Source organism: Lacerta agilis, chromosome 5 (assembly GCF_009819535.1).
Source record: "Lacerta agilis isolate rLacAgi1 chromosome 5, rLacAgi1.pri, whole genome shotgun sequence".
Taxonomy (NCBI): domain Eukaryota; kingdom Metazoa; phylum Chordata; class Lepidosauria; order Squamata; family Lacertidae; genus Lacerta; species Lacerta agilis.
Window position 1 is genome coordinate 51,054,345 of NC_046316.1, and position 25,667 is coordinate 51,080,011.

At 41.2% G+C, this 25,667-nt stretch overlaps 1 protein-coding gene across 2 annotated transcripts in view; it reads right to left on the reverse strand.

Moving 5' to 3' along the window:
* Positions 1–2,119: 2,119 nt before the first annotated feature.
* The window catches only part of SORCS3 (sortilin related VPS10 domain containing receptor 3), a 410,921-nt gene continuing 387,373 nt past the window's right edge, over positions 2,120–25,667 (reverse strand). For both annotated transcript variants that reach the window (XM_033149721.1, XM_033149722.1), the window contains exons 24-27: positions 16,987–17,086; positions 14,360–14,465; positions 3,251–3,411; positions 2,120–2,292 (exon numbers count right to left, since the gene is read on the reverse strand). In XM_033149721.1, coding sequence (XP_033005612.1) covers positions 2,228–2,292; positions 3,251–3,411; positions 14,360–14,465; positions 16,987–17,086 — 432 coding nt within the window. In that variant the 3' untranslated portion in view covers positions 2,120–2,227. The remainder of the gene's footprint in view (positions 2,293–3,250; positions 3,412–14,359; positions 14,466–16,986; positions 17,087–25,667) is intronic.

A 25,667-nucleotide genomic window follows, 5' to 3' on the forward strand; every position in this document is an offset into this window, starting at 1 on the left:
GCTTATAGTTTCAGCATCTGATTCTATCAAGAACTTGTTTGTCTTAGCATAAGGTTTTACTTTTAGAGATTTTTTCCCCTTCCATGGGTGACGGTTTGAGTGTTATGGGGTAAGAGGTTGAGGAAGCCATGGTGATTACACCTTTATTCTATTGAACACTTCCTTCAGTTGTGTTTTCTACCTAAAACCACATCGCTGAGCTATTTTTCTTTCAGTGTAGTGCTCTATAGTCGTGGAGCCCCAGAGGGGCACATGGCTTTTAAATAAAGCTGCTTTGGAAGGAGACTGAAGGGAAGTTGGGAGAAATGGTTCCTCTACAGATATGATGAAAATCCTCGTGGCTGATTTACATTTGCCAACATGACCAATCTGGCCCTCTTCTGAATGAAATAAAATAAAAAATTCTTTCCAGTAGCACCTTAGAGACCAACTAAGTTTGTTCTTGGTATGAGCTTTCGTGTGCATGGACTTTTTTATGGCACAGACATGATTTCAGACTAGCTAAGTAACCAGGCATAATTAATATCATTAAGAGCACCATTAGTATCATCAAAAACTGCTTCACCAGGAATACAACTGCCATTTACTTTACTGCAATGAAAAAGTCCACCACCTGTAAATCCTAGTGACATTGTCCCAATACTTCTCAAGGCTATTCAGATGTTTTGCAATTGTGAGCATAATAATACGCCATAGTAGTTTTCAAAAGCTGGTGTTTCTGATCTCATATGCATTTCACAGGATAGCTGCTAAGAACTAAAAATACTAGACACAACTAACACAGAGTGCCATCATCCCCACCACCATCATTTGCTGAATCAAAAACTGGAAGTCCAGTAAAATGGCTGTGTGCTAAATGCATGCCACTAGTAACTAAGACTAGTCAGGAGAAATTCTGGGGAGGCTAGAGGATTAAAAATCAAACAGGACTGTAACAGGAGCAACACCAAAGGTTAAAAATCCTTTGTACTGATTTTATCAGTGCAAGGATTTATGCTTGTGCAACAGAAGTTTATCCCCTCTCCTCCTCCCACACATGCCCTGTGTCCTCCCTAAATCTGCTGTGGAGGGTTGAGGGGAAACCAAAACAGATTTAGCAGGTGTGCAGGGGGAGAAAAGGTGGGTGGAGCACAAGCATAAATCTTGGATACTATCCAACACTGAATGCAACCCAACGTTGATGCCACAATTACTTGATCTTCTCAAACTGAAGCATATTCTCTTGCATTCCCTGTTAAATAGACTGGGAATATAATGGACTCAGCATAGTGTTTCTAAGCTTCCCTGCTAGACTCATTCCAAGCCCCAAATCCCTGCTTCTGAGGAAGAACCAATATATTGACGGTATTGCATCCTGAAGTGTTCACAACCCCAGATATATTGCCTTCTTGTTGCAGGTTCCTACCAGTGTCAACTGAACACAAAGAGGAAAGAGTTAAATATGACAGACAACTGATATGCGTCCAGATCTCCCATGTGACACAGCTGCTCGCCGCAGATCCCCAGTGAACTTCTCATGTGGGTGTGAAGGTGTGTGGGTGAGTGTGGTTTCTTCATTTTAAATTTATCTTTTACTAAACATTAAATTATTTATCAAGAAATAAAAAGGTATTTACATGGTAATTATCTACAGTATGCCATCGGTTTCCTCAATACCAACAGTATCAACATGCACCAGCAAGGGCCTCATTCATAAACTTGGTCAGATGTGCCAGCCGTCATTTTGTGCAGCCTGCCCACCCCCATGAGAATCTAAGCAGTCAACTTCAGAAGGCTTTATTATTCCCCATTTTAAAAAGATATACAGGGTGTCAAGAAAGAGGAGAACCCTGCATTCATTCTACAGGAGCAAGTCTGGTATGAACAGTTAAATAACCTTCTGAGACTGCCACTGGCAGAGTAGCCCAATTATTTTCTGAAAGGGGAAATTTAAAAATGTGCCCAAAAATTTAAGTTCAGGATCCTATTATTTCTGGTTTCCATTAAGTCTTGTATTTTTTCTTCTATTATACAGTTTTCCAAAAACTGAATTTATGAATGTGGCCCCAGAAAACAAAATAACACCCAAAAAAGAGAAAAGAAAACCACATTCTGCGTCCCTCCCTCCCTAATAATAATAATAATAATAGTCATCATAATGACATAGAATTTCCTTTGTAATAATAATAATAATATTAATTAAAAATAAAAACTCAGAAATTTTGTAGTCAAAGTGGTATTCCTGGTATTAAACACTAGTGCAGTTGGGTATTTCCTTTGTGCTTTCACTGTTGGAGATCGTTGAGATGCTCCCTAAGAAAAAAGAGAATGGAAGAATTAATGGAGGTCACCAAATTTGGATATTGGTTGTGGCATAGATCTTCCTTCTTTGCCATGTTGTATAATCGAGGGGCCTTCTCTTCCTTCCAGCAAAATCCCACTTAACACTCCCAAAAATGTCAAAGCAGTGTACACAGTAAACAATTAACTCTATAAGTTAATTCATAGTGATCAATGGTACACACAATGGAGTTACACCAGAAAAAAATGTTGGAAGGAAAAAGTCTGAATGAGGCATCTAAAATTTAACACCATTGACTGTCTGATTTCAGTAGGAAGTTCCACAAAGCACTGACACTCTGTGCTTGGTTACCTTGGAGTGGACCTCAAGGAGCATGCAGGACCACTTAAATAGTGCCTCTTTTGATTACACTACTGCTTAATTTTTTTTAATTTTTACAAGAATTGTACTATCGCCACGCCAGACTGCAGTAGAGAAGATAAGATGGAAGCATTTCTTCTTTTTTTGTTCATTTTCTCTCCCCCCCGTGCCCTTTCCCCTAAGGGGTCTGTCTGTTCCCATTTTCCACTCCAAACTCTGCTACCCTAGGGTATCTTGACCATCTCATGTACCATCTCATCCTTCCTCATTTGCCCTATGCATCAGTTACAGAAATTAGCCGGCCAGCGTCTATGCATCTGCAAAGAGCTGAGCCACTAAAATCTCCAGAAAGAATTAACATTCTAATATTCAGCCATGATGTAACATATTTCTCACGACTCCTTCTAATGTAGAGACAGCTAATGGGTGCATGTAACTTAAGTTCTACAGCTCATTGATTTCCGTGAATCAGTTCTGAGCACAACTTAGTTGAATACCACTTAATGTCAGCAACATGCATTCACTCATGGCAGAGGACAAGGGCCAGAGAGTACTCTTAATGAGCATGAATTGTTGAGATGTCATTGAATGAGCAGTCAGGCTGTTTACCTATAACCCGTGTATCCAGCTCTTTATCCATGAGTTCTTCAGGGTCTGTGAATTCACTCAGAGTGATCTTGGGGGCATTTTCACTTTGGCTGACAGAACCAATCATTTCCTGTTCTTTGTCATGCTGGACTTGAGCATAGAAGTTAATCCATGGGATTTTCCTACATTAAAAGGAGGAATAAAATAGGTTTTCATTGAGATGATCTTCCCGATTTACAGTAAGAGTTGCCTCCTTAACAGTGAATATTATACCACAAAAACCAGAGGAACAAAGCATGACAGGAATATAATTTACACTTATAAAAATCTTAGTGCGGATTGAAGCTCCTGCAGCCAATCGGAAGCCACACCTTGGTTTTTGAACCATTTCAGGATGGTTTAAATTCGTCGAATAGACTCCCAGAATGGATTAAATTCGAGAACCAAGGTATCACTGTAATAGAATTTATATACCACCTTATACCACCCTATACCCAGAGGTCTCTCGGGGCGGTTCACAGATTCAATACATACAGTGTGCACCAGGCAGCCAGATCTGGCAGGCTGAAAGCTGAAAATGTTGTTCTATCACAAGTAAAATAACAAAAAGTGGGGTATATTATTCTGATTTTTATTCTTATTTTACCATTACCCGCCCATCACCCTAAGGTCCCAAAGCAGCTTACAACAATTTAAAATACAACATTAAAAAGAATTTAAAAAACCTACAATCACAAAAATAACATTTAATAAAAATAACATCAAGTAGAAATAGCAAAAGTTCAAACAAATGTGTATATTATAGTTAGATTTCCAGTATTTCTGCATCATAATCTGAAAGGCCATTTTCTAAAGAGAGAGAGTTTTCTTTTCCCATGTCATGAAATGAATCCAGTAATACACCCTCTCATGCTATTTAAAAGTCCAACTGTTGACCAACAGTCCCGTGGCTTGTCCTCCATTCCCACATCCTGATTTCTCTTTGACCCTGCTCTATTTCCAGCTCCTGACTATCTGCAGACTGCTGACCACAGCCTAGCCCTCCCACCTCAAATAATTTCTGACTGCATCAGATAGATGCCTGACATCATAGTATATCTCATACCTCGATGAAAGAGCAAACTGTCTACAGTGGGGAGTGGCTTTTACTGGTCTCAACTTCCCACAAAAAAATGTGGGGTTTCCAAAGTTTTTGTTTCTTGGAACCATCTGGCCAGGTGACGAAAGAAGTGCCCCCTCAGAATATCTTTTCTGCAAGGTACATGCTCTGAAACCTAAGATACTATTCAAGCGGGTAACATGTAACTAGCCAAGTTCCTCCTCGTTGTCTTTCCCAAATTATTTGTACCTTTACACTTGGGTTCATTGATTTTAAAAGGCAATTCTCTGGAAATTCCCACTGGAAATTCCTACGTGCTCGACTACATGGGTCTAAAGCTACCCATTCTGTTTTAAGAGTATTTCACAAGGTTTATGAGAAATAAATAGAAAGCTTCTCTCTTTCTTTATTTCCCCCCAGACCGGGGCTGAAGGGAGGAGTCCTGAGCTATTTATTGGGATCAGAAATTCCCCAAGGAGCTGAAAAAACTGGGTTGTGTCAGGGGGTTCATTCTATGGTAGCAGCTAGCTAATTCTATTTTTGGGGGAGGGGGAGGAGAGAACAAAATAAAGAAATGTGGCTTCTCCAAGATCTGTCATGGATGGCTTTCTGTCTCTCTTGAGACCCTTTGTGAGAGGAGACCCACAGCCAGGCTAGCAGGCTCCATTTCCTTGGATTAACGGTAGCATTTTTTGTATTAATTCATCAGCTGGATTAATTGTGATTTTGCTGATGACCCTGACACAGCTGACAGCTGACATCACAGCTGCCAAGAAGCAAATCTTATGAGTTATCTCAGCCAATAAGATTAAACAGTAGTGATGGCTAATGACACACAAGCCGGGGACGGGGGGGGGGGGCACTGAGAAGTAGCAGCAGACAGGGAAGCAAAAGGGCACTGAACCACATCAGAACAATGTGAATGTTTAGTGAAGGGAGTATTTTCCATTAATTGACTTTGCTGCATCTAGGAGCATCACAGAGAAGAAAATATCAACATTTGAAGATATGGGATGCCGAATGTCTCCCTATGGGGCCAACGTCCAGAGATGACTGTCTGTTCCTGCTGTCTGAGTCACTGTGAGACATATTTTTCACTGTAGACAGTAAATATTTGAGTAATTTTCTTTTTATCAGTGGACAGGGTGCACAAGTGATCCTTTCCTTTTGGCTTCCTTTTAAACAACTGGGAGTGTTTGAGGTGGACAACATATTCTTTCTTAACCTTATTTTTTCTGGGCTGGCTTTGTCCGATACCTTTGATAACGATTTATCCTTTCTGCCCTTCAACATCCTCCCAGTTCTCTTGCAAACGAATAACTAAGCTCATTTAGCTTTGGTGCCTGCTTGCCTGATTTTGTACATCTAAATTAGGTCAGTAATAGCTGATATAATGTGTCATCATTGCTTTGGAAAGCTTGCCTGGGTTATTTTCTATTTCCAGCATCTGTTCTGGCTGTTGGGCCTTTTAAACTTAGTCAGAGTTCCAGGGGAAGCTTCCTTCTCTGCAGGTATTTAAAAAAATAATGATGGGCCAGATAAAAGCATATATATACACACACCATTTCAGAGTGAGACTCTGAGATCCTAGTTTGGTTCAGGCTTTCATCAAAGCATCTTTCAGGGGAGACTTGAATGGATACATTTTCAAAACAATAGATGGGAAAGATACCCAGAGATGTACTGGGCTCATTAAAGGGAGTAGTGTATGTGGATCCCTCATGCCAGAAAACTCCCCCCCCCCACTGTACCTATGAAAAGACCCCATGCCAGGCACAGTGAGCTATGTGAATGGAATAAAACCTCTTTGTACCATTCTCTGCACACCTCAGAGCAGCAGAAAGTGGCATCAAAGGAGAATTCAAGAACAATTTCCTCTGTCTTCAGTGCTGGATACATCAAAGCAAACTTTTGCTGAGATAAAGCAGGAACATTAGCCGTTCCTCCTTTCTCCTCAATACACGTGTCTTAAGCCCAGTTCTGAGAAATTGTAGGTGTCCCTTCACCCCTAAGACCATGCATAGTTTCCAATGCCTGAGCTGCACACCTCCATGTGTTCACATTCATTTTGACCCTTTGCCTCTACACCTAAATATATGCCAACTTCCTTTGGGTGTGTAACTAAGGAGCATAAGTATTTAGGCTGAACTTTTACCCAGTGAGGGTGTAGGTTTCGCAGTACACTGCCTTCCCCTGAGCCTCAATCTAAGCTTTCAGACAGTGGCCTGGTTAAGACACTGTATTGCCACCTTCATAAACAATCACTTAATATCTTGGTTAGTTGACCAGCATTAAAGCAGAGTTCCCATTTTGGCTATAGTAGGAAATTCTGGTTTATAACAAACCAGAATCTCCATATGATGCTGGCACGCAAGGGAGAAGAAGAGGGGAAGATGAGGGTGGAGCATGCAGGCCTGATGCTTGTCCCCGGTTTCATAAATCACAGTTTATAAAACCAACACCTTTGCATCCAAATGGGGCCAGTCCCTCTCCAGCTCACGTAGGCAAAGCAGTTTAGGAGAAGGACAAAGACGTACAGAGATGTGGAACATTATGTTTTAATGCTTTTAAAATGTTTAGTGACAGTTGTATATTGATCCAGTACCAATGGCAAAATTTCTGTCAGATAAATCAGCCTTATGTAACCAATATGCTTAACTCTAATCAATGCACGAAAGCATTAAGACCATAGAGTAAGCTCTCCTGCCAGGCTTAGCTAGGTCACAGCTCCTCACTTTGGGAGGAAGGGCTATCAAAGCCTTTTGCTCCCTCTCTTTTTCACCATGTGAACTGACCAGTAATGATGTCTGGGTTGGATTCTCCAAGCTTAGACTGTGTAGTTTTAGCAAGCCATTTTTGTGTTTCTATACAAATAATTGACAAACATTTACCATTTTTTGTAACCTAAGTTAAAACTGCCTGCGTTTTCTGACTGCTGTATGGAAAAGCACATCTGACCTTTGAAGAGTTTGTAAGTAAACCATTTTTAGCATACCTAATATGAAACCTTCTTCTATGCTAAGGGGAAGTGGAGAACATTGGAAGAAACTTGGAAGGGGGTATTTTAAAGATCTAACAGCCTATTATTACCACACTATGCTTTGCTGCCTGTTTTGTGATTTTTAAATCTCTGTAGAGGCTCTCTCCACACAGAGTACTTGCTGCAAACCTGAATCTGGGTATTCAGGGAATTTTCCTTTTATTCTTTTAAACAAATTACAATATTTTACTAAAATACTAGCAGTTTCCAAATACCAAAGTTTTCTGCCACACATTGCAATGTGTGGCTAAATTTGGGGCTGTACAAAGAACAACCCTCAATGTGTTTTGTTGTTGTTGTTTGTTTGCTTGCCTTGAAAAGTCCTGTTGGTGCTCACCTTTAAAGCCCTAAATGGCCTCAGCCCTGTATACCTAAAGGAGCGTCTCGACCCACATTGTTCAGCTCAGACACTGAGATCCAGCAGCAAGGGCCTTCTGGCGGTTCCCACACTGAGAAGTGAAGTTAAAGGGAACCAGACAGAGGGCCTTCTCAGTAATGGCGTCCGCCCTGTGGAATGACCTCACATCAAATGTTAAAGAGATGAGTAATTATATAATATTTAGGAAACATCTGAAGGCAGCCCTGTATAGGAAAGCTTTTTAAGGTTTAATGTTTTATTGTGTTTTTCTATACGCTGGAAGCCAGCCAGAGTTGCTGGGGCAACACAGTCAGATGTGTGTACAATTTGTTTGTTTGTTTATTTCTGGACCAAACAAAAGTTTCCTTGACTATCTCTAATGTGGTGTTTATTACTGTCCATGTAGTTAATGCCTGAAGCACTGACATCTGCTCAATTGAATTGGAGCACCTAAAATGTACTTAACAGAGAAATAGAAAATGCTTCTGTGGATCACATCCTTAGTGCACAGCAGCAAAATTCTTTTTCCACCTTCCATGAAGATGAGCCAAGGATAACCACAGGCTTCCTTTAGAATGCATGAGGCTTTGTAGAAAGAGAAGCATTTCTATACTGTGTTGGTTGACCATAAAGAACAAAATAGAATCTAGAACACATATTTATTTATTAACTTTTTTGCTGGAAACTAAAATCTCCATCTAGCTTTTAGTAAAGGAAAACAAACAAACCAAGATTAGCCTCCTTACACCATCACTTCCTTCATAGCCAGGTATCTTTTATTTCCTAATGGATTTCCTCCACGTGCACATGTAGTGAGTGCAACACAGCCAGGCTTCCAAGGCTGGAGGACAGTTTGCAACGTGAATGCCTAACGAGCCACTCAAGCGCCTTGCTTCACGCAGGCCCCTAATAAACTGCTGGTGTGTGTGCCAGCAGAGTGCCAATTGCAGCAATCTGCAAAATTAAAAATTCATGCAAACACATGTTTTCCCTACCTTTGCTAAACTGAAGCTCTGCATTCTAGTAGCAATTCTACCTAATCACAAAAGTACACATTGCTAATAGACTTCTGGATCCGACGGAAAAATGGGACAGCACTAAATATTTTATACTCCATTTGTTATTAGGAGCAGCTGCGTTCTTTTAGGCAGAGGGGGAGCGAGCTGTGAGTTGATTGAAGATGCAGTAGGATCCCATCAAGAAATCAGTGAGACCCAAGAACAGTATCAGGCAAGTTAAAGCTCTTGTCTCCTTTGCTCTATGCTCCTAAGGGTTCTTTCTGTTGCTGTTGCTTGTTTTTTCCCCGCCCAGAAACAGGTATACTAAAAAACAACAACACATAGCATAGAATCTAGTTTTGAGGTTTTTAGTAATAAGTGAACCTGTCTTAATTTTTTGAACTGCATATGTTATTTTAAGAGCATGAGACAAGCCTGCTGGACTATGGCCCATCTAGTCCAGCATCCTGTTCTCACAGGGGGCAACCAGAAGCCTGTGAAAAGCCTGCAAGCTGGACATGAGCACAAGACATTTTGGCACTTGAAGCAAACCGCATACTGCTGCTCCCCGCCACCACCACCACCAGGGAAGAAGGGGTGAGTGAATATCTACGTACATAGGAACGAAGGGAAGAATCCAATCCGCCTTACCCGATGGTTGAAATGGGAATCAAAGGTCATCTTGGGCGGGTGGGAAGGGGTCTGCTCTGAATCATGCTGGGTGGGTGCAGCCCTCAGGAGACCCCAGAGTTCAGCCCCTGTCATTTACTTCCTAGGGGTAGGAGAAGACCAGCAGTGCCTCCTATTTGCCAAGAGGCTACTGTAGAAGCAGCATAGTGGAGGTTGGGGGGCTGCTGAGAAGACAGATCTGGCCATCAAGGAGTGTGCTGCAGCTGCAGCAGCAGGCAATGTGTTCCATGGATGCCGGATCTGTTGCCCCTCTGCAACCTTCCGCCTGAGGCAGTAGCCTCACCTTACCTCATGGGTGGGCTGGCCCTGGTCTAAGAGCAGTCTGCTTACCTGTGATTTCCAACAACTGGTATTGAGAGGATGATGCCTCTGATAGTGGAGGTAAAACATTACTGTCATGGCTTATTGTCATTGATAGCCTTTTGCACCAGGAATTTTGTCTAATCCTGTTTGAAAGCAATCCACATTGGTGGCCATCACTGTCTCCTAGGGGAGCTGGTTCCATAGTTTAACTATTTGCTGCATGAAGAAGTACTTTCTATTTTCTGTCTTGAATCTTAAAAAATTCTGCTCCATTCAGATTTCTTTAACAACATTATGATATTGGCAGTTCTGAATTCCACTCCCAATTATCCCTAAATTTGCCTTTTTTCACAGCTGTTGCACACTGGGTTGATGTCTTCACCAAACTCTCTACTACCACGCCAATGTTTTGTCACTGCCAGTTCAGACTTCGTAAGTGTATATGTGAAATTATTATTATTATTGCCTTGGCATTCTTCACATTGCACTTGTTTACATTGTAGTCCACTTGACACTACTGCCCATTCACTCAATTTGGAGAGGTCCTTCTATTTATTTAAACTTCTGCACACACCACTTCATAAACTCAAGAGGTTTTTAAAGCCAGCAGCTCATAAGGCTACTGTAGTGCTCAGTCTTGTAAATACCTAGTTTCAGTTGTGATACTAGTTTTCCTTAACACTAGCTTTATTCAGTAATGGCAGCTTTTGGCTGTTCTTGCAGCAGCCTAGTCATTTGAGCTTGCTCAGACCTCAGTTTGCAGAATGCATGGCGTGCAACTGCAGAACTCCGATTGCATATTGCCTTTTACAGCGGCATCTCCAGCCCTTTATCAGTAACCTCAAGCACAAACAATTCCAAGAGGTGGAGTTTCTATTGTCCAACAAACCGCTTAGAAATTTTACTGCAATCAAGCGGCATACAAATCCCTCAAACTCTGCAGATTTAAGGCAGCTTTGGCAGGAAGGAATTCCTCTCTTTAATGCCACGTCCCTCCCCTTCCGCTGCATTCAGGGTGCCTGATCTCTCTGTGCGCTGGGATAGGTGGGGTTCTGCGCCCACTCTTGAGCAGTTGTAAGAGCAGGATGCGGTGAGGGAAGAAAGCTGCAGCAGGTGGAGATGTGAATGTGCCGCTTACAGAGAAGCAGTCCCTCCCCTACATGAAGGCCATAAAGTTAACAGAGCCCATCTGGGCTTGCACCTGGCATCTCTAATTTAAACTCATCTCTTGCACTGATGCAGCTTTATTGTTAAACTCCCAGGGGGCTCATGCCAGCACTGGCAGCGCTCATCTGTTCTTCAGAGAGGCAGGAAACTTTGATGTGGAAGCAAATGGAAAAATGCAGAGGATATAGGAAAACTGGAAGGCACTCCATGAAAATGCTATCTTTTCAAAGCAAGGGATCATATATAGCATTAATAAATTATCAAATGCTTATAAGCATTTTCTTCTGATATGACCACTATCCCCTCCCCCATTTTTATTTGTTGTGGGAGAGTGTTACATGTGTATAATTTTTGATGTAGTCCCTATGGAACACTTGTGGGACCAAAGGCTGATGGCAGTTTATGAATGGTACTTTGTGACTTTTCTTCTGCTCGATCACTTCTAGTCCATCAGAATTACAGAATATCCACTCTAATGTCCAATCCTGAAATTTCCCTTTATCCATTGACAGTGCAAGGGGCTACCACATCTAGGGCAGGTGGAAAGCTTGAAAACATTCCAACCTAGAAGCTGCGTTCCACATCAGAACTTCCACTCTTAGTAAAGGAGGGTACTAGAGTTCATTGTTTCCTTAGGGATTCTTTAAAACAAGCCATACCTCATGTGAAAGCTGACATGGTTATTGTCCTTTTAAATTGTGTTTCCAACCATGAAAATTCAGAATTTGCATTGATGAACCGATTTTGCCCAGCCTTAATTTGGTCCTGGAAAGATTTATCCCCAGGTCAGTTGGGTTTTGTTCCTCTCCTGTGCATCTAGGTTCATAAAAAGGTGATGGAGTAGGTCTGAGAACGCAGAACTTCATGCCATTCTAGAGACATTTCTGCTTCTTGGATTGAACAAGTGTAAAACTAGCACTTGTGAGACTGACAATTTCACACAGCATAGTAAAACCGCCCTGCACCATCCAAGATGCTTCTGTAGCTATGTCAGTACAAGTTAGCATGGATTTTTACAGGTAGCCATTCTTTGGGCTGCCACTATTGCTATGCCCTAAATGGTGAAAATTATCTTGTAATGAAATCTTTGAAGAATACAAAATCTGATGAGGTCTATTTGGGGATCTGGATAATTGCATGTTGAACATGTATCTGGGATATCTTGATTGATCAAACTGCAGATCAGTGATTGACCAACTAATCTCAGCATTAGTTCCCTCCTTGCAAATCAGATAGAATATGAATCACCTACTTTAAAGACACTTGTGGCATATAAAATGAATCGATAGAAGGCAATACAGAATATAAGACTCTCAAGTTTATTATCTGCATTTTCTGTGCCTGTTATTTATGACATATATAATAATAAAGATAAAAATTGTCAATGATCTCTGATTAGTAACCTCATTTCTTCAAATGTGGCAGAACTGCAAGGAGTTGTACAGAGCTGCTGGGTACCAGCATCTTTGACTACTTGATTTACTAGAAGTGTATAGGTGACAATTCTTTCATGCAGGAGGATACTGGGACTGGGAACCCTAAGCAAGTTTACTTCTGTTTAGAGCTGATATTAAGGTAAAGAAAATCCAACAATGGGCCACTGACTAGAAAACAATAGTTAGAATTAATGATCACATGACCCACTATTGCAACACACACACATATATATATATATATATATATATATATATATATATATATATATGTGTGTGTGTGTGTGTGTGTGTGTGTGTGTGTGTGTGTGTATAAACAATAGTAGATTAGGGTCAGTAAATGACACTGGTTATACTGTTTATACATATAAATGTTGTAGATCTAGCTCCCAAAATTCCTTGGTGCAGTTGCAGCATTCCATAGAAGCACAATGAGACATAATTATATAATCTGTACACAATCAGACATCTGGAAAGGGACATACTAAGGATTGAAATGATGCTAGTCTCTTTAGACAAGCTGCTTCCTGAGATGACAACCCTAGAGTTGTTATGCAATTATGCCAGCAAGGAAAAATTGTACATTTTTAGATAACTCAGTCCCACACAGACCCAGTGACATAGATCTCTACGTAAAAAGCAGTCAGCTGTATTGACCCTTGTATCATTTTAGAAGGAAGGTCAGTGGAATGGATGCAGACATAACTAATGTCACCGATGGTACTGTAGGTGGACACATATTCTTACTCTCACAGCACTGGAACCAGCAATCTGGTTAGAAATACATCAGGCTTTGAATCCTGGATGACAACTTGACATGAATGGAAGCTCTGGAGAGTTAGAAGGGTTAAACGGCAACGGAGAAAGCAGTAAGTGATTATGCCCATCAACCAACAAAAGTTTTCTGTATTCACCAAGCAGAACTTCAAAAAAGAAAAAAGAAAAATGTTTATGTCCCATCTGTTACTGTAGAGACAGTGTTCAGTGTGGCTTACAACATTCTGAAATTCCTAAATAAATTAAATAATGAGCAGCACAATAAAAATGAGTACCATAAAGACAGGGACAGAGACATAGCAGATAAGAGCTGCTTAAAGTGCAAGGGTTAGGAAACAAGACCTTATCACTTACCATGCGTTGTAAGCCCCCTACCATGCACTGAAGAGACTGTGGGGTCCATGCTATTGGCCCCACCCCTCATGTTGTTTGGGTCAACTAGCTCTGCCTCTGCCGCCCGTGCATTGAGGATAAACTTGCACAGAAGTGAATCTGACATGCTTAGAAGTCTCTGCCTGTAGGCTTCCATGTGGCCTGGAGCCCGAGCAAGAATCTAGGACATGGGGAAACCTATGCATACCCTGATGTCTAGGTACACAAGTTTACCTTCTGGTGCCCCTTCTCAACTCATGGTATCCGACAGAACTAGTTAGCTTGCATGACATCGAAAGGGATGGGAAGAGTTTGTCATGGCCTCCTTGATATGTGGAGCCCCTTTAATGTAATCACTTGCAGTGTCATATACAGGGAAGGTGTTTTTCCAGGTGAAATGGTGGCCCCTTGTCCCTTGCTTCTTGACCCCACTGCTCACATACTGAGATGTGTCCTGTTCTCATACCGGTTCTCCAAAGGGGAGATTTGTAAAGGTGCCTGACCACCTTGGAGGTACAGTGCACCATTCTGATTTGGAAAAGGTATTTCCTATCCTGCTGCACAGCACATGTGACTGGAAAAGGAACTGAGTGGAAGTAGTTACATTGAGAAAAGCCTCAGAAGTTAGGCACGAGAATGTGTTCCATCCTATTTCCCCAGTTTGAGAGAATGCTGAGTGAAACTCATCCATTCTGAGCACACACGGCTCTGTGGGCACAGTTAGGCCCACAACACACATCTTGATTTCTCGCCTCCACACCTTGTAGGAATCTTCTGTCCTCCCTCCCCCCTTTCCCCTCAAGCCATAAGCCTTAAAACGTCTCTGAAATCCAGGTTCTGAAAGTTCATCTTCAGACAGATTTTCTGCAAATCACAGAGGAGCAGCAACATACCTTTTAAACTTGTAGATTAAAAAAACGGCCAAGCCCACAAAGACCACCGACAGCAGCATCAACATGGCTGAACTGCTGTGCCCGGCACCAGAGTCGACGAGAGGTGCTGGGAAATGAAAGAGCAACATGTTATGCGGAGAAGTCTTTAACTACAGGGGTGGGGGGAAATAAGAGGAGGCAAGCCATTCTCTTTTCTTTACTGCCGCCTCTTGTTTACTAGCACAGGCATGTGGCACATGCTGTGTGAGAAAAGACAACTCACATGGACAAGAAAAAAATAATGACCCCTCTTTTAACACAAAGCTATAATTTCTAGACAGCACCGTAATAAAAATGAATCCGCGGGCTGTGTGCAGACAAGCAGAGGGGAGAAGCCCTGCTCCACCTCACTGCTTAAGTCTGCTTTAGCCTCAGCCTTTTTCATGGGTTTTGTGAACCAATAAAAGCAAGCGGGAGGAGGAAGGGTTCAGTCTCTTGCGAACTTGTGGCTTTGAATTTAGATTGGGCAAGGTGGATGCAAACGCTAATAATAAATTCATTCATAATTCACCCACTGAATTATCACGGAGTCACCCTGCTACATAGACTCAACAGCTTAATTTGCACATAACACTAAGCCAAAGTATGGCATAGCATGAATAAGCAAACATGCAGGTTCCCAGAGCAATTATTTGGTTTTTTTAATGCTTGTAAAGGTAAAGGACCCCTGGACGGTTAAGTCCAGTCAAAGGCGACTATGGGGTTGTGGCGCTCTTCTTGCTTTCAGGCCGAGGGAGCCGGCGTTTGTCCACAGACAGCTTTCGGGGTCATGTGGCCAGCATGACTAAACTGCTTCTGGAGCAATGGAACACTGTGACAGAAGCCAGACATCATTTACCTCCCCACTGCAGTGGTACCTACTTGCACTGGTGTGCTTTTGAACTGCTAGGTTGGCAGAAGCTAGGACAGAGCAACAGGAACTCACCCTTTCACTGGGATTTGAACCGCTGACCTTCTGATCAGAAAGCTCAAGAGACTCAGTGGTTTATACCACAGTGCCACCTGTGTCCCATTTTATGCTTGCATATCCCACCTTTCATCTAAGGAACTCAAGGTGGTGGGCATGGCCTTCCCACTCTCCATATTTTCCTCACAACAATCCATTGAGATAGGTTAGGCTAAGGTATGGTGACTGGCCCAAAGATGATTGGGGTTATGAGCTCTGTTCTCCCAAATCCCAGTCAAACACCTAACCATTACACCACACTAGCATACAGTTGCTATGCTCCTCCTTCAGTCCAGCTGATCCATTGCCACCCAAAACTAAGCCAATGTTTGGCTTAGCATTACGTGTGAACCCAGAGTCATGGTTGGTCTAACAGAGCAGTGAAACAGGAACAAACCTTGGCTACAATTCATAGTTTGTCTGGAGCAATACAAACCATGAGCCCAGATTCAAACACAATGTGGAGCCAAACCATGGTTTAGCCCTGAGTAGCACAGCAGCAGCAGGATTAGGGAAGGAGTGCAGCAGCTGCAATCTTTGCTCTGGAAACCTACACATCTGCTCATTCACACTCAACCATGGTTTGATTTAAAGTGATGTGTGGAGTGAGAACAGGAGTGGCCAGCACGCACTGCTAATTCCCCACAATGTTCAGAACATCACATGTGACTGGTATATTTAAATTAATCACAGTGCCAAAATTCACACTAACCCAATTGGGTATGTGATTCTGGAAATTTTTGCTCAGGTCAGAATAATAAAAAAGAGATACTTCAGATCAGTACCCAGAGCAGTTTTTTTCGGTTGTAATCTGAAATGCACTTAACCTGAGAGCAAGTCCCATGGAACTCAATAGGTCTTGCTACTGAATAGTCAGGCATACGATTACTCTGTTAATGTTGTACTCCCAATGAAACTCTGATTGATTGTTGTGCGAATGAGTGACCGCACCATCAGACCCAATAGCTTTCTCTTTGATGAGCATCTTTGTTATTTGGATCAATTATATTGATTGTTTCTTGCAAATCTTTTATGTAATTGTCATTCACCAACCAGAGCAAAAAAACACAACACTTGTGGTTTGTTTTTGCTTGTTCTTAGGGGTCAGTGAGCAGTTACATTTTTCAAGTGGCTCTCTACTGTGGCTGCTGCTTAAGGGTCAGGGTGATCAGGTGAAATGAAAGTAGCATCTCCAGGGGGCAATACAACAATGTGCAACTGTGTACCTTACCACCAGCAAACATATACCAATATTGCAAACTTGGAAGGGAACACAGAGAACTGATAAGATATCTGACCGGATTATAAAGGAAATTGCCCTCTGCTTGTTTTTGGCTTCCCTTGAACCAAGACATATTGAAGACTTCTCCAGCTAGAACTCAAAGTGATCTTCAAGTGTGGTGTCAAGGTCCATAGTCAAAAGGCAAACAATTACAATGCAATCCTTCTTTGGCTTTCTTCCTAGTAGACCTAGCGGAGGCTTGACAGCCATCTGTCAGGAATGCTTTGATGGTGTTTCCTGCTTGGCAGGGGGTTGGACTGGATGGCCCTTGTGGTCTCTTCCAACTCTATGATTCTATGATTCTATGACCTAAGGCTAACTGCAAAGAGTTGCATTCTGTAGGGTTCCTTGCCGGCTTACCTAATGTTAGTTGAGTAACATACACAATGACTTCCACACCAGGCTTCAGCTCAAATTGGACTAGGTTCTGATTCAAAGCATTGAAGAGGATTTCAACAGCCTGAGGAAATAATGAATTATCCATAAACAATAACACTTCGGAATCCCCACAGACACTTCCAATATACCAATGGAAAAGTCACCCTCTCATTGTCAGACCTTGCATAGCAAAAAGAGCACCATCCACACAGATTTGTATAAGTACCTTTTTTAAAGGGGGGAAACCCCTAAATGAGAGGGGAAATCCTCAACCAGCCCACGGATGACAGAGCATACTCTGTGGAGATGGAACTGACTGTCATGGAGCAAAAAGCCGGGACGAGAATAGCTGGAAACCTTACCCGAGCCATTCCACACTGCAACATGTTGCTACAAATCCAATTTGTTTTTAAATTACTCCTACCATGCAATTCCTACCCCCACACAGAAATGTTTTCATAACCCCTAAGTTACTCATATAGGGCACAGCCAGGTATTAAAGTGGCATCTTGAAGGGTGAGAGGCAGACAATTTCCTGCTGGTTTAGTTTTGAATGAAAGTAAGTGTTATCAATCATATGAAGTAGAACACAAAACTTTCAGCATCCTTACAGTCAGGGCCTTTTCCCCAGCTGTAAATAGCAGGAGCTCAGTTCCGGCACCTCTCAGGTGGGTGCCATTGCCATTATGAGAGAACAAGAGAGGCATTCATGGTGAGTTCCGGCATCTCTTTTTCTAGAAAAATAGCACTGCCTGAAGTTCCGTTTTCCCAAGGGTTCTCTGCCTGCTTTCCTACTGAAGTCCCTACACCTCATTCCACAGTGTTTAGGCTGGTTCCTCAACCCTCTCTGGGCAGAATTTTGGGAGTGTCTAAGGGACTGTAGAGGAAAGAGGGATGGGGAATTTGAAATTTCCCTTTTGCAAGCTTCCTTCCCCTTGCGGCTGTTGGGATCCAAGCCAATGTTGTTACCCTTTAACACTTACATCCAATTTCCCTGCAGAAACTTCTTTCCACATTCAGATTGCTGTTGCTGACTTGCAACAAAAAAACCTGTCTTGTAACCTTTCAAGGCAAGATCTACCTTTATAAGGGAAAGAAATAGCTTTTCAAAGTTCAAAGCTTAGCATCTGAAGAGTCTACATTCTAAATATTTAGTTAAAAGTGTGACTCGGCCATGTAGATTCCTTATTAAACCTCACAATCTTGATAGTCTCAAGGCAAGTAACTAACTCCATCTGGGTGTATTAAAACATATTGAACACCTGCAAGTTCTCAAATGACTTGGCATGATAAAAGGGATCCTGATCAGTGTGCAGAAGTTATTTAAGAACTGGTGCAGTGTAGAGGTTAAAGACAGAAATCTCATCTGTGCTGAAAACACTGAGAGAAATAATAATAACGGGGTTGGTGTAATGAATTCAAAACTACTGTATGTGAATTAGGGCTGAACAAAAATGTTCCCATCCACCTCCAATTCTCTACTAGCTTTTCAGACAAAAACTAAGCGGTCATTTGGGTGGCAATTTTGTCCTCCTGAAGCCCTGTGCACCATTCGTTCCAAGCAAAACTTTATAAGACTGATGGTACATCCCATCACAGTATTGTCCCAAGGCCTCAGGCAAGGGAGGGGCAAATGAGAGTTTTGCTGTTGTTTCGGCCAGCTTTGCACTGGGAGAAAAAAAATCATTTAAAAAGAAAAGGCAAAATGGCAGCAGCAGTTTCTGCTTCTACTGCAAGGGACATTGGACACCCCCAAGCCCTTAAAAATAAAAATAAAACACCCACCTACACTGAAATGGTGCCCATTTTGTCCCCTGATTTTTGCACAATAAGTTTTCACCTGGAAAATTTCAGCACTACGGTGAACATTGAAAAGCACTCTGGAAATGCTAAGGATTATTCCTGGTTATTGAGCTGACATCCACAGGCTATTTGGCAGGCCATCAACAAGAGTAACTGGATTTTGCTGGAAAGTCTTTTTATACTTGCTGCTCCCCACCCCACAAGGCCTCCAGAACTGATACCGCTGATTTAATCACTAGTTAATTTCTGCATGGAAGCTTAAGCAAGCTTGTGCTATTGTTCATGACTCTAATCTCACCTTAATATCACAGCTGCTATTCATCACTGTAATTACCTATTTATTTAAGTAAATGGCTATTGAAACTTCCAGGTATAGTTTGTATGCAATATCCTAGCTGGGTTAATGGCTGAATACACTCTCAATAGGGAGCTGTAACCAATCCTGTGTGTCTGAAAAATGTAATTGCATGATACATGTGTTTTCAAACATGGGTGTGGATCATTCATTATGCAGCATTAGGTGTTCCCCTCAAGTCACTTCTAGGCTTTCAATATAGGGGGGGGACAGCTCATCAGGGACTCAACATACTCAGTAGGCACAGAGTTCTGGAGTAGAGGGGTTGGGCTGGAGTGGTAGGAACCCAGAACAAGTGCAGTCTCTGCTGCAACAATTTGTTGCAGGGTCCCACGAGTAGAATTATGGTTTTAATTTATTTATTTATTTATATAAAATATTTATATGCCACCCCATGATTATGTTCACAGAGTGATTAAGACAAAGATATAAACAGATTAAAATACATAAATTAATCAGCCATTACTGGTCCCAACAACATCAAACATACCATCTCAGGACTATTTAATTGCTCATCTTCCAACATTGTGTATGCAATCAAATGCCAACAGTGCCCCTCAGCTCTCTATATTGGACAAACAGGTCAAACCCTACGCCAAAGGATAAATGGACATAAATCTGATATCAGGAATCACAAGACAGAGAAACCAGTAGGAGAACACTTCAATCTCCCAGGACATTCTATAAAAGATCTCAAAGTAGCTGTCTTAATACAAATAAATTTCAGAAATAGACTGGAAAGAGAAGTGGCTGAATTGCAACTAATCACCAAACTTAAAGCCATGGAGAAACCTGGTCTGAACAAAGACATTGGATTCTTATCTCATTATACATAACAAAGCTATCTTTAGCCATCTCACCCCTTGCCTTTCCCTGCAAGACTAACTGCAGCCGTTAAGAGTCGTCAACAGGTTTTCCACACCTATCAGCTGATCACCCATTCCCACCACCCTTCTGAGTAATACCCCTCCCCACTCCCTCACTATATTTAAGGATCTGGTGACTTCTGTTTCAGTGTATCTGAAGAAGTGTGCATGCACACGAAAGCTCATACCAGAACAAACTCAGTTGGTCTCTAAGGTGCTACTGGAAAGAATTTTCTAATAAATTAATCAATGAAACATAAAAAAACAACTCAACTGAAAGGGTTTTAAACTAATGGCAAATTAAAAGGTCTTTTGGCAACAATAATAATAAACGGTCTTCCTTCACCTGGCACCAAAATGACTTCATTCAAAGTACCAGGTGAGTCTCTCTGGGGAAAGTGTTGCATAGCAAAGGGGCTGTCATTGAAAAGGTCCCCTTGCCAGAAGCCACCCACTATATCTCACCTGGCTGGGTACCTGGAAAATGATATTTTTAAGTTCCAGGTAAGTGCATATAGAGACAGGCAAACAGGTGACAGATACCCTGACTGAAAGCTATGAAGGATTTTCGACGTCAAAACTGACACTTTGAATTGAGCCCAGAAAATAGCCTGGCAAAGTCGCTGGCATGATAATATGCTTGTACCATCTAGAAGCCTGAAAGCTGGATGGGTGAACTGCTGTTAGAGTGACCAAATGCAAAGCAGAATACAGCTGCTATACTTTTTTTAGGTGCTTTGTAGAAGGGCACATTTTGTCAGATCGAAACTTATTGTACAGAGATTAGGAAAGCTGCATCTGCTGAAATTCTATATTCTAAACACCTATTAAAAATACAATGTCCTCCACTGAATCTGGTTACTCTAATTATAGTAATTGCCTGGTACTGACAGATAATATTGATAGAGTGAGCATGCCAGAAATCTGTAGGAAGAGTGAAAATCAATGGGATGCAGCTCTCCTTGGATATCAAATGTATCGGAAGGACGAAGAAGCTGCTTATTTCAAATAAGGCGTAAAGCCCAATATATTTATATATATGGGTGATGCCAAAATGCTAAAAGAATTCAGCAAGGCAGCTTAAGTAACAGGTGATTACAGCTACCTTCATGCTGACTGGGTAAATGTTAAAGACAATATTGCAAGGCCCTAATGCTTCCCTTTAAAGCTGTAAATGGTTTTGAGCTCAAATATGTACCCCGAAGTGGCTTTCCAGATGGGCAGATCTGCAGAACAGAGTTGCTGCAGTTCACCGGGAGGGAGGGGAGATGAGCAAGGCAAGGGAGATGCCTGCATAGTGTAGGTTCACCATGGGGAGTGATTTATTGGCTCTGGCATTGTACCCTCACAGCACCAACATCCCAGCTGCCTTGCCTGGGTAACTGGCTAAAACCATACTCCAGAATGCGACAGGTGGGTGGGTTTCTGTGCTGGCCCTAATAGGCCAGGTTGATGGTTGAAGATATATTATGAAGCACATGCCACCTGGTCAAGTACACTTCTGTACCCTGACCAGCAGAAGAGGTCCCATATTTTATTTTCCTTGGAAAGGGAGTGGGGAGGCAAATTCATCCCAGGACAGGCTGGAAGAACGTACTTATATTACTGTATTTTATTCTGGCACAACTAAATTAGTCATGCCCATTGTTCAATGCTCCATAAGGATTAAAATGTTTCTAATGAAGAAATAATAAAATGCATATATCTAATAAAGAGCTGTGCCTTAGGAAAGTTAGTCACACAGCTGCCAAGGAGAGAGGTAAGTCTTCGTTTCCTTTCAAGTGTGGTTGCGATTGGATGCAATAGGTAGGCCTTGTCCAATTGCTTGGAAACAGTGGCCACAACCCTACCGAATTCAGCATATAGGCGAGTAGAAAACTGCCATGTCCATCCAACTCTTACTAAATTTCAATATCATTTTTTTAAAAAAGTTCAAGGGTAGCTGAACAATATTAATAGGTCAAATCCAGTCAGACAGCTCTGAAGCTTCAAATGATATATGCCTACAAGTTCAACAAAGTACTCCATGAGAGGAATTCAACATAGCCCCGTAAACCTCCCTGTGATGCGCTGATGAAGGGTGGTATATGAATTTAATTAATAAGAAGAAGATAAATAATAGCATTAAGAAGGCTGTTCCATCGGCACGAGCATTTCAACTGATAGACTATCTCCACTCTCTTCCTCCACATGTCATTTCTCCCAATTCCCTGAGCCAATCTGGAGAGACACGGGGGGCAAGCAAGGGAAGGAGAGAGGTTGAAAAGCCCCATTGCACTTGCAGAAGACCTCACACTTGCTTTTGATAGCGGAACTCGTTAGTTGAATCTGATAGAGGCAGATTTAGGGGAGCGTGACTGGTTCAGTCGCACTGGGCATGGAGCCTTGGGGGTGTCGCAACTAGGAGGTACAATGGAAGGCAAGAGGTGGGAAGGGGGATTTTGGTTTTTTTTTTTTTTATATTAAACAAATTACAATTACAAATTACATACTTACATGTACATATACATACACACATACAAATACATACTATCACATAATACAAATACACAAAAAACAAACCACATAAATAGATATAAATTCATGTAATACTAATCCGAATAATTTTATTAAATGAATTCTTTAAAAATACTCTCTTATTCTAGCCTCCTGATTACCTCAGTGAGGCTAAAATTATTTATAGTTCCTTCCTAAGGCTTCCCATTTTATCTCTTCATTAAATTTAATATTAAATATACTTTCAATATTTGGGACTCAGCCCGAATGTTGTTCTTTTGATGTTATCTTTAACTTCTGTTTCCTTTTCTTTATTCTTTTTTTTTCCATTTTGTAGTGCGGCAGAGGCTATTCCATAATAGCTACTGTATTGGTGTTACATCTTTTCTTTAGATATTGTATAAAGTCGTTCCACTCTTTTATAAATTTTTCTTTTGGATTGTCTTTAATTTTTTCTGTGAGATGTGCCAGTTCTACATATTCTAGCGTTTTATTAATCCAATCTTTTATATTTGGCACTGTCGCACTTTTCCATTTTGTACCTATTAAAGTTCTAGCCGCAATTGTGGCATATAAAAAAAAACTTCGTACTCTCATTGGAATATCAGGCGTTGTTATGCCTATAAGGTAGGCTTCCGGAGTTCTTTTAAATTTGATGTTACATATTAATTCTATTTCTAGGTGGATCTCTCTCCAGAATGACTCTATCTGTTTGCATTCCCACCATAGATGATACCAGTTCCCAACTTCGTCACATCGCCAGCATTTTTTACTTGCATTCCTGTACATTTTAGAAAGTTTGTAAGGGGTGATATGCCACCTATAAAACATTTTAATCATGTTTTCCCTGATTGAGTTGCATGCTGTGAAACTCCAGTTCACCTTCCATAGATTTTCCCATCTAGCTAACATGATGTTTTGACCTACGTCTTGTGCCCAGCGTGTCATTGAGGTTTTTATTTGTTCCTCCATGACCATCCAGTCTAACAGTATCCTGTATGCTTTTGATAGCGTTTTTGTTTTAGAATTTAACACTTCCAAATAAAATTTGGAAGGTTCTTTTTCAAATCCTATTTTGCTATCGACTTTATATCTCTCGAAGAGTTGATAGTAAGTAAACCAGTCCTTTACTGTGTTCTTTAAATTTTCGTATGATTTTAGTTCTAATTTTTTGTCTCTTCTTTCCAGCAAATCAAGGTACGTTGGCCATTTGGTCGTTCGAGCGTGACCTCTTCTCTCTTGGGCCTCTAATGGGGAGTTCCACCATGGCATATGTTGTTCCAGTAGATGTTTATATTTTAACCAAACTTTCATTATGGAGCCTCTTATGATATGGTTTGAGAAGTCTTTATGGATCTTATGCTTATCATAGTTTAGATATGCGTGCCATCCAAATCTCAGGTTGAATCCTTCTAAATCTAACAATTCCAGATCTTCTAGTCGGCACCATTCAGCTATCCAAGTAAGGCAGGCGGCATCATAGTACAAGATTATATCTGGCAAGGCCAGTCCTCCTCTTGTTTTGATGTCAATCATATTTAAATGTTTAATTCTCGGTCTCTGACCTTGCCAGATATACCTCGCAATGTCCCTCTGCCATTCTTTCAGCTTGTCTTCCCCCCCCAGTATAGGGATTGTCTGGAATAAGAACAGGAGTTTAGGAAGCACCAACATTTTCACGGTTGCTACCCTCCCTAGTAAGGACAATTTTAGCTTACTCCATTTTTCCATGTTGTACTTTATATTGTTCCAAATCGGGATGTAGTTATTCTGGAACAGATCTATATTTTTTGGGGTGATCCACACTCCAAGATATGTTGCTTTCTGGCATACCTTTATGCCTGTGGTCTTTTCCAACCGTTCTATGTCCTTCTCTGGCATATTTTTCACAAGCATTTTTGTTTTTGTCTTGTTAAGCTTGAATCCTGCCAGACTTCCGTATTCCTCTATAATTTCTAAGGCCCTCGCTATGCTTTCCTGTGGTGTTTCAGTTGTTAAAATCAGATCATCCGCGAAGGCTTTTATCTTGTATGTTCTTCCCAGACTTTTGATACCAGTGATTCCTGAATCCTCTCTAAGCTGGTTATTCAAAATTTCCATCACTAGTATGAATATTAAGGGGGAGAGGGGACACCCCTGTCGGGTCCCTTTACTTATTGGAAAGCTTCCTGTTGTAGAACCGTTTATTATGAGGTTGGCTCTTTGTTCCTCATAGATGTCGCATATACCTTTGTAGAATGTGACTCCCATCTCCATCTGCTTTATTAGTTCCTTCATGAAGGCCCACGAGATTTTGTCGAATGCCTTTTCTGCATCCAGTAGCATTATTGCCGCTGGTTTGTTTATTTTAAAGTCCAGATATTCCAGTATGTTGATAATTTGTCTTACATTGCTGTTTAGGTGACGTTTGGGTAGGAACCCTGTCTGATCTTTATGAATTACTTCCTGGAGCACTTCTTTGAGCCTTTGGGCCATAATATCTGCATAGATTTTATAATCTGTGTTTAGAAGTGCGATGGGTCTGTAGTTTGTCATCAGGGTAGAGTCTGATTCTGGTTTGGGTATTAGCGTAATAAAGCTATCCTTCCATGTGTTCGGTATTTCTCCCGTGGCCAAGATCTCGTTTATTGTATCACGTAGAGGTGAAGCTAATATCTCTTCTAGTTTTTTATAATATAGGGCTGTGAGGCCATCAGGGCCTGGGGATTTTCCTATTTGTAGTTTTTTGATGGAGTTGTGGATTTCTGTTTCTGATATAGGTAAGTTGAGGTTCCCCAATTTCTCCTTTGGCAGCTCTTTTAACTTGTTCTTTTTTATGTACAATGTGATCTTCTCTATATCCTCTTTTTCTTTTCTGTATAGACCCGTAAAGTAATCTATAAACGATTTGTTTATTTTCGCCTGATCTGTGATCCAGTTCTCACCTATTTTAATTTTATTTATGATACCTTGGTTTTTCTTTTCCTTCAGTTGCCAGGCAAGCAGTCTGCCTGGTCTATTTCCGTGTTCGAAATATTTTTGTTTTGTAGCCTTAATTTTCCATTCTATCTCTTCATTTAATATAATTTCGTATTGCATCTTAAGAAAGTTTATCTTATCTTTGATGGTCTCGTTATCTGGATCTTTAAATAGTTCTCTTTCCT